The sequence below is a fragment of the Melanostigma gelatinosum genome (genome assembly GCF_949748355.1).
Source record: "Melanostigma gelatinosum genome assembly, chromosome: 9".
Lineage (NCBI taxonomy): Eukaryota > Metazoa > Chordata > Actinopteri > Perciformes > Zoarcidae > Melanostigma > Melanostigma gelatinosum.
Genome location: NC_136642.1, coordinates 7,996,965 through 8,006,921, shown reverse-complemented (window position 1 = coordinate 8,006,921; position 9,957 = coordinate 7,996,965). Strand labels below are relative to the sequence as shown.

At 42.1% G+C, this 9,957-nt stretch overlaps 1 protein-coding gene across 1 annotated transcript; it reads right to left on the bottom strand.

Annotated features, from left to right (window-relative positions):
• Positions 1–267: 267 nt before the first annotated feature.
• On the bottom strand, positions 268–6,426 carry zc3h12aa (zinc finger CCCH-type containing 12Aa). The gene is made up of 6 exons (XM_079275148.1): positions 6,346–6,426; positions 4,999–5,447; positions 4,393–4,532; positions 2,462–2,696; positions 2,184–2,290; positions 268–2,060 (listed from the first exon to the last, which is right to left on the bottom strand). The coding sequence occupies exons 2-6, from the start codon at positions 5,370–5,372 to the stop codon at positions 1,030–1,032; spliced, it is 1,887 nt and encodes a 628-aa protein (XP_079131274.1). The 5' UTR covers positions 5,373–5,447; positions 6,346–6,426; the 3' UTR covers positions 268–1,029.
• Between the last annotated feature and the right edge of the window lie 3,531 nt (positions 6,427–9,957).

Below are 9,957 nucleotides of genomic sequence, written 5' to 3'. Positions count from 1 at the left end.
AAATTTAGTAAGGGAGTTTGGTCGAAGTCTTAGGCAATATGGTGTGACGTAAGCATGAGTCAGTGGAAACGCGAAGCTTCTCAGAAACTTTGGAGACATATTTACAGAATTAACTAAGCCCAAGAAAGACTGGTACAGCACTAACCTATCTGACACACATTATATCAGACACTTTTATTTTTAGTGTAGATTTTATTTTATTCCTAGTTACGCAAACTATGCATTTATCTCACAGTATACATTTACTTAATTTGTTTCTAAGGGAACATAAATCTGCATGTTTATGGGAATGAAACTCCACATTTTTATTGTCATTTTTCAATGGCACAGGGATCCAAACACGCGTGTAGTATTACAGCAACACTTGTTCTGAGAATGTTTCATGAAACTGATGCTGATGACAGGAAAGGGCGGTGACACACCAGCAAATTCCTTTTGCTCGTTTCAAAGTCTTCTTCTCAATTTCCTTGTCAGGTTAGGTTCCATTATAAATACAACGTGGGAGCCCGGAGCCTCGACTGGATTGACACCAACTGAATGCATTGGCCGGCCACAGCATATTGTCATATAGTGTAGCTACACCTCACAGAGATAATATTGAACAACAAGCTGTTCTGGAGAACAATAGTGAAATTAAAAGAAAATCTAATACTTTATACAGCCTTTCCGTATTGCACGATAACTTACTTTTGGAAAAAAGATAAAAATGTATCACATTTGACACAATATGCATCAAAAGTCAAAACTCTAGAAACTCAGTCCTAAATATTTTTTGGTCAAGAGGCACTTTACATCCAAAACATTGGATAATAGGGTCACATTTGAGTACAATATCATTCAAATGCATTTAACAGAATGCAGAAAGGCAAATTGCACTCCTGTAATGACATCTTTTCAATTCGATTTCAAATCATTCAACTATAGACACTTTCAAAGCCTCTCAGGCGCTTCCTTGTTTGCTATGATAGAGAGTCAACACGAGTATCATGTTAGTTCTGACGGAGGACGATGCCAGAGAAGAAAATAAGATCAGAATATCCCTCTCTGAGCCTTCAGGTTGAGGATCTCTGCAGCCAGTTTCTCCGCACTCATCACATGTGGAAACATTTCCATGACTGTATCCACCTGCTGCGGGTTGAAGATGGCTTGCAGCTTCTTGCGGAGTTCCAACCTTTGTGGGTGGTACGCAGCAGAGGACGACTGTTGTTGGCCCCAGGAGTGGTACTCCTGGCCTTTGTAAGAGCAGTTGTGAGGGTTCGATGAATGGGCCGAAGAGGGGAGAACACACGATGTCCTGGCTTGGGGCGGCCCCTGAAAGGGATCGGACCAGTAATGTTGCTGATTATGTGGAGCTCCATTGTAATGGAGATGGCTGGGGAGGCTGTTTTGGTGCGGCACACCGGCCGGGAACATGTGAGGAGGGTAGGTGTCGTATTTGGGTTGTCCCTTGGAGTCCTGGTCTCCATGATGTTGCTGGTGAGCTGGTACTATGTGGGAACAGCACCTGCAAGACTGGCTGCTGTTATTTTTCTCTAAATGCACAGGGGCATGTCTGGGCCCAGAGAGGGCACTTTGCTGCTCAGGCCTGAGCCTGTGGGAGTTGCTGATGCAATGCGAATAGTCAGAGTACTGACTCTCATAAGAGCCAAGGCCAGAATCCAGGTACTCGTGAGAGAGGTTGGCATAGTAATGATTTGGCACGGAGTGCATCCCAGGCCACTCTTTCTGACACTGGCTTCCTGTTACAGGACAGGGTGTATGATCTTGACTTTTTCTAGGATCCTCCCAGTACAGTGTATTTTCACGAACCTGACCGGGATGCGAGTAACTTTGCTGGTCTCTTATGTGCTCTGTTTTAGAGTCTTTAGGATGGGAAAATGCATTGTGAGCAGGTCCAGGATCCGACTGAAGCTGTCTGGGTGATAATCTGGCATTCCTCTGTTCTTTTACAGTAGAAATCTGGGCTTTCTCTCTCAATTCATCAGCCAAGGACAGGTAGGACTGGTTTGACCGCTCTGGGTGGTAGAACTTACATTTGATACCGTAAGTGCACTTCTTGTCTGAGGAAAACAAAAACGGACACAGACATACACATAAGTTACAGGTCATCTCATTTGGGAACCAGTTTACTTCCTTGTCCAAAACCTCTGAAGGAATGGAGCTCTATGCTAATCACACTTTACCATAAGGACAGAGCTGTCTCTTTTGCTCTGTAGGCAGCGGCTTCTTCCGAAGGAGGTTGTCAAGACTGGGGCCATGGCGACCCAGAGGGTCATCTGGGGGCATGAACCTGGAAAAAAAAAATACTTGTGACAAATCAGCTGGGTGTTGCATAATATTGTTTCCCTGATTACACAATTAAGATGCAATATGCCCTCTGGAACCAAATTTAAATATCATTCATGGAAGAAAAATGTGGAACCTCACATGCTCAGGAAGAAACAACAGGCTAATTGCTTACTTGTCATTCACAAAGGAGAACATGAGGAGCCTCTCCTCGATGCATTTCTTCCACTCAAGTCTCTCTCCTTGGAGGTCACGGTAGGTGTCATTGGATACAATCACTCCATCGGACTCATACGCCAGCTTGACAATGAAGCGATCGTCATAGCAAACCACTCGCTTACCACCGACCCGGCGCGATGGAGTGAAGACCACTGTTTTCCGTTTCTCAAGCTCCATCAGGATGTGTTGATCTGAAAGGTTCATTGTATTGTCCTTTTTGTTAAAAATATTTAAAGTGATATATCAAAAGCCCCGGCAATCAATCACAGACAAAAGACATCATACAAGGTATCACCTGTGCGAACTATCTAATATTCACATAATATATCACTCTAACTGCAGTATGACTGATTGAAAACATAACACACACACACACTGTAAGGTGCTTATTACACATGTAAGAAGTGAAATGAAAGATGAAATTGGTATGAATCAACAAGAGGCTGACTGGTTACATGAAAGCTAGGCATGTGAATGGCTGAGCTACTGCCTGACAGACAATACACACAAACGCTTGAAGGCCCTTTTCTAACCAAAGTGCCTCTCAGTCGTCATTTAACCTCTTGCTGTAGATGACTGATAGCAGTAAACTATACTCTACAAGCAGAAGAAAGCTGGACTTCCTGATGGGGCTTTCCCCAGGAATGACTGCGAGCCAACTTTTACTTCCTTGTTCACATATTTAAAATAGAGCCTTTGTATTGCTCCACCCTGAGAGGGTGCATCCAGTTTTTAAAGGATGGTCCACCCTTCATTATATAGTTGCTGTTGGAGATGAGGTTAGATAAGTATGAATAGCTTGAAACCGTGATGCATAGGACTGAATAAAAGAGATGGTGGAGATATGATATCAATCTTGCTTTGTCAGATACACCCAAAAATGTTCAGGACTCAGCTGTCTGAAATGTAGAGCTCTTTTGTGTTCTACTGCTGGAGATTATAATAACACTGTACCCACACAGCAACCATTACAGCAAATAGTCCGTAGTGTATGACCACACAGCTGTTGTCTTGGTTTCGTCTGTCAACATAACTTAGCAGCCAATTGGGTAAACCTCTGTTTCACAATCTTAACTGTGTTGCCTCATGTCTTTGGCACGAGTTCAGTAGTTCTGCCTCAGACAACATTGAAACAGTATCTCATGGCTGTTGTGGGACTGAATCTCAGATACAGGAATATGCACACCTACAGTTTCAGAAGAGATTTGGTCACAATCACATTTCTTTAAAAAAAAGAAGAAAGAAAAGCTCTGTAAAAGGAAACAATGTCCTCAAAGACAAAGCAAAGCAAAAGAAACACTGATTCCTGGAGTTCAATATTTTGGGAAATATGCTTAACACGCCTTACAGATGACGAATCAACCATACTATCATGTTTACAATGTTTACTGAGGTAATAAATCAAGTGACAAGTAGGGGAATTTTCTCATCGACTTTGAAACAATCGGACTTCCTTTTGCAACCAGAGGGGTGACCCCCCTGCTTGCCATCAGAAAGAATGCAGGTTTAAGGTATTTTACACATTGGCTTCACTTTGCAGAACCGGAGGTCGACGCCTGGTGACTACAAATCTTTGAACCGAATTCAACGAAGTCATTCGCAACAGCAACGTGATTTGTGATTTCTACCTCGACTATCTCCTGTATGCTAAAAGTGTGAATGCCTGTGCCGTGGCTATGAATTAAAAAACCCAACTAGTTAGCCCACTCAAATTTATGACCGCAACGGTCAAGAATGAAAAATAAGTTAGCCTCTGCTTGGTTATGGTTTAGCCAATGGGATCGTTTCTGCTTTGACTGAAAGGTGTTTGGCGAGGCTATAAAGTAACACTACTCTGCTCGATGAGAACCATCTGTCTGCTGGGTCGTACACTTCTTGTATCCTCACCTGTAATGGGGCCGTCCGATCTGGGCTGCTCTTTGCGCCAAGAGGGAACAAACACGGTAATAGTATCATGACCTCTGTCCAGAAAGAAGTTCACTGCAAGCTGGATGCCGCGACATGAGAACACTTCCTTGTTGCCATGGCTGAAAAAAAGAAGATGCATACAAATAATTGGCCTATGAATAAACATGAAAGGGAAAAGTACAACTTCAGTTGATCTGTGTAAACACCCCACGCCTTTGAATGTCTCGGGCTATTACTCCCTGTGAGCGTGCTGTATAACACTTCATATCTATTGAGTGGTGGAGATTTTGAGGTGTGTGCCGAGATATTTGCATATTGCAGCAGCGGCTTTACAGAAACATGCACAGGCAGGGTGGGGAACACCTTTTTAAAGCAACACAACGATGCATATTTCAGGGTCAGAGTTTAAGGACGCCATGGCAATGAGTGATCGCAGTGTGACACGTTGTTTTGAAAGGCACTTTACTGTCCTCAGCTAGACAACGCATGCTGCCGTAGTTCAAAGAAGTAAAACATAGCTTTGAAAACGTCAATTATGATTGAACTAAATATTCTATGATCCCTTAAAAGAGAGAGAGAAAATACCTCATTGCAACATTGCTGCCGTCAATAACAACGGGCCTCAGTTCTGTGTCCGTGTTCTTCCGGTCCCCGAGTTGTAGATTGATTCTGCAGGGTCCAAGAGCCCAACTAGGAGGCAGCAGTGGGTCCATGTGGCCCGTGCTAATCTCATCACCGTCAGAACCGGACATGCAGGGTGCAGCGCCGGTCCTGCTCAGAACCAGCTCTCCCAGCACCGAGTTGGTGTCCGTGCTCAGGCCCAGCTTCCTCAGAGCAGCCTTCACCTCTACTGAGGAATAACCCAGTTTCCTGAAGAAGTCCACTCTGAGCTGGAGCGCCTCGCTTTCTGGTTCAAGCGAGTCCAACACTGGGCTCTGGCTGGAAAGTGCCTGATCCATCCTGGAGCATCTAGGCCTCTTTTCAGCAGCATAGAAGACGTGTTACACGGCTTCGGGGTGATATTCATCGACTGACTGAAGGAAAAGGATATTCATACAGGAATACATGTTTATTTGACATAATTGAACCTTTAGTTTTCCCTTTTTCTTTCACTTTTGTATCCTTTCCCCCACATTCCACCTGGGATGTCTTTGGAAACTCTGACATCTCCACTAGACTGAACAAAAATCAATCAAACCAAATGTGAGAATTAGCTTCGTTTGTTGTCCTAAAATGACAGTAAAGTGAATATTTCCGGGTTACACAGCCTCAGGGTGAAATAGGCAATCCCCCATTCGTGGACAGAACGACCCATTTGTTGCAGCAACTTTGGGCTCACGGATACCGCGATGCACATTGTTCTGATGCTTTACAGACCAAACGATGAATTGATTCATCAAGAAAAGAATTGGCAAATGAACCTAGAATTAAACTTTTCATCAGTTCAAACTTTGCCTTTATTTTAAGTACAAAGTATTTACAAATCTATACACACACCAACTATTTCTATATATCATATTTTAGTGTATCTTATAAAAAGGTACACAATGTAATTGTCACATTTGAAAATGAGGCGTTAAAGTCAAATGGGAAGGACTCGCCCACCACACAGCACCAGGTGTAAGAAGCCCGTGCTGCTGTGTAGCCTAACGTTAGGCCCAGACTAGTATCCTGTCAAGTCCACTCAGTCCCTCTCAGCCTGTTCAATGAAGTCAGCTGGTTCATAGCAGGAGAAACACCTCTTCACTGCATGGACGTTATGTCACTGGTATGGAAACATAAACAGGTAACAATCGTCCCCGGCTCCTTCAGAGGACATCTACCTGACTGAGGCTTCCAACGGGGCATTTCCTCTGCTAACCGACAGGAATGTTCGGGTAACAGCTCGATTCCTCGTCAACAAAATCTCAGAGGCGAACCGACAAAACTTACCTCCACTGCTCGTGTCTTTTGTCTTCGTGTTCCGTTTGTCCGCAGAAGTCACTCACAGCTCCCGCAAGTACAGTGACTTTGACACGGTTTTGACTTCATAGCACCGCCCTCTCGGAAAACTTTTCCTCCTGCTGACGGAGGCATGGTGAGCCGTGACATATTTGCATACCGATTAGATAAGGTGTTTCTTTTTTCTTTTGGCTGTCGTCATTCACGCGCTTGTCTACACACCATTCTTTGAGTGTCCGTGTCTCGGCAATTTTACATCGCCTTTGTTGTTGCTGTTGTCCCTTTAGGCGATAATACATTGGCAATAAACGCATGATGCAACTTTACTTAACCATGGAATTAAATGGAATTCACTCTTCATTTGCTGTGATAAGAGGCATCATTAGTGCAGCACCTAAAAACAAAGTCAAAATCAAGTTAATTTATTCATAGAGCACATTTAGACAATGCATGTTGACCAAATAAAAAAATCTAATTGTATCCCTTTAATGAAAAGAGAAAGAAATATGTCATATTGATTTTAATTAATTGTTATTTTGGGATATATATATATATATAATTAAATCAATAAATACATACATGAAGTATAACTGGAGAATATATAAATATGGCAATAAAATAAATCCTGAAATATATAACAAGGCAATAAATATGTAAATGAGCCTTTGGCTATCAACACTTTATCTATTTATTATCACTAACACTGCCAATATCGTTAAATAAATAGGTTTTTATTTGAAAAAAATAAGGCATTTTTACTAAGGGCTACTTTTATGTCCACATTTTAATTCCACATTTATTTATTGAGTAGGACTTTTATTTCCCAGTTCTTTTTATTATGATCTGTTATATTCAAATGAATGGTTATCTCACAGATTCAGATCAAAGCAACAGTACCCGTGTACCAAGTTCAACAGAGCCAGGCTGTCTTTCCCTTAGCTGGCTCAACACAGACTAAAGACCCAGATCAGGTTACACAGCGGTGGTTACCAACGTGCTTTGTTAACCCAGGCCTTCTTCATCACGCTCTGAGTGCATTCCCTTAAAAGGGAGCATTTGGTGCACCGTTTGTCTCTATGGCTGCAAATACTGTAAGGCAGTGGTTCTCAAACTGTGGGGCGCGCCCCTCTAGTGGTGCGCGGTGGTATTACAGGTGGGGCGCAGGGGGAAATGCAGAATCATTATTGTTTTTAAAGTAATTAATAAAGACATGGCGAAATGTATGGAAGCCCGTTTCCGCACTGTGAGGAAAAAAAATACAGATCCTGTAAGTCATTATAATGAGATTCTATCTCAAAATAATGACTTAGCATCTCATAACAATGACTTACTATCTCATAATAATGTTATGTTTATTTTATTTGATATGGACATCACAGTAGCATTAGAATTGTAACATACATTTATGCACAAAGCCCAGATGCACTGTGTTAAGTGTTTGAAGCGAAATGCAAATTTACAACACCTGTCCAGGAGGCTTTTTGCCAAATTGTAGTTCATTTTTTCACAGACATAACTTTATTTGCATTGTTCTAACAAAGTGATTGCACATTATAGTTGAAAACACCACAAACTGCAGTCAGCATTTCAGTGTGAGCAAGAATTGCTCAGTATTCTTGCTCAGATTTTCCACATCATCAGCTGAATGCATGCAAGTTCCTATGACAACATGCGCTGCTGTAATGGCATGGCTTCATGACATGACCACCACACGGCTGAAAAACTCTGCATTTACAACATTTTCCCTTCAACTTCTCTATCGCTCATGGAGAATTTAGTCAGGAAAAGCCAATGGATCCATTCAGTCTCTAAAAACTCTCTCCCTCCAAAGAGAAGCTCTTGCAATTATGGCACCAAGGTCCTGGTATGCTTTTTATGGGCGAGTTCAATCCGAAACGGTCATGACTATCTCGCCAGGTTAAAAGAGAACCATGTTCACGTCATAGCAAACCCTGGCTTTAGGCATGCTTCGCAAACCAACTAATCTCATTTTGTGGTAGAACAGCACTGTCACAATCTCTTGTTCCACACTCCGTCCAGTTGGTGGCGGTAAAGCACCTCTAAACTTGTTCTTTTCTCAAGGAAAATAATAGTCACACGTAACCATCTTGCATCTTGCTATTGAGACACAGCTTGTTATTGGAGGGGTAATGTCATAAGGTCATGTGAGCGTTGCTCGCAGTCCTTGCTTTTTAACTAAAATGCATGTTAGGCCAGGCCTTCACTTTGACATTTTAGTTTTCACTGACCCTTTAATACTCAAACCAACTAAACGTCCACGGATCCTTAATGATACTATCACAGGTCCGGGATTAGCAAGTTTAGACCCAAACGCAGATGAAGAGATGAGGAGACAACAGGGAGAATAATGATTTAATGACAAAAATGACTTACAGCTTGAGTCCAAAAGCAGGCAGGAAACAAAAGTATATCCAACACAAACAGGGATGACCGAACACACAAGAAAAGTTAACAGGAGAAAGGATGAAATGTGGCAACAAGCAACTGAAGCAGACAACCTGACACTGAAACACACATACTAAATACACAAGAGACTAATCAGTGAATGAAACACAGGTAGAAGGCAGGCGGGAAAAAGACAAAGAAGTTAAACAAAACATGACACATAAGGGTAACTTTCAAAATAAAACATGAAACAGACCAAACAATCATTTCTGACGACGGCTGCTATATTTAACAGTAAATCCCCCACACTTACAAAACGCATTTGTCAAAAAACAAATTAAACAGGGTGTTGAAATAAGATATGTATTAAATATAATTGGTCTAAGCTGTACGTAAACAATAATGATGGAAATTGAAGGAAGAAAAGGGAGTAAGAATGATAGGTAGTGGCCGTGACAGTGAGGATAACAATCACCACCATGCCCTTCACAAACAGCAACACAAAGGGAAAAATAATGTAAAGTGTAAAATAACTAGATGTCTGATTATGGGTGTGAGAAGCTCAGGGGAGGAATTAGATCACCAAAACCCTCCAATGTCTGTATGGCCACGCTCTCCACCGTATAGCTCACATACAGACACTAAAAACACGTGTTGTGATCTACAATGATCTTTTTTACTATCTTCTCGGGGGCAAGCAATGAGCGCCACGAAGGTCTGGCAGAATGTAACAAAAGAAACTAACACTGACAGAAAACATCAAATGAAACCAAAGGCGAAATAATGCAAACGAGAATAAAACTGAAATAAAGTAAACTGTCAACAAGTCACCTCGTACTCGTTTGATTAGAGGGCATCCTCCCCTTTTTACTCTGTATATTACTGTAATAATAACACATTACAGAGACTGTTTACAGGTAACGGCTCATGTCTGATTGTTCTACAACATGCCCACTAGATGTCCCCCTCGCTTCATGGTATCCCGGCGTGCAACTCTCACCGGGGAGATTATGGAAGATGTTGGTCTGCAGACGGTTGTGCCTTCAGTAGGGCTGTTGGTTAAGCAGTGATGTTCTGCCTTGTGTGTATGCGTGCGATTGTAAACAACCCTTTGTGTACAGGGTAAAAGTTGGGTTCATACCGTGTGCAGCTGGTTAAAGGCATATAGAGAGTTGAGTTGCGGAGAGTGGAGAAAGT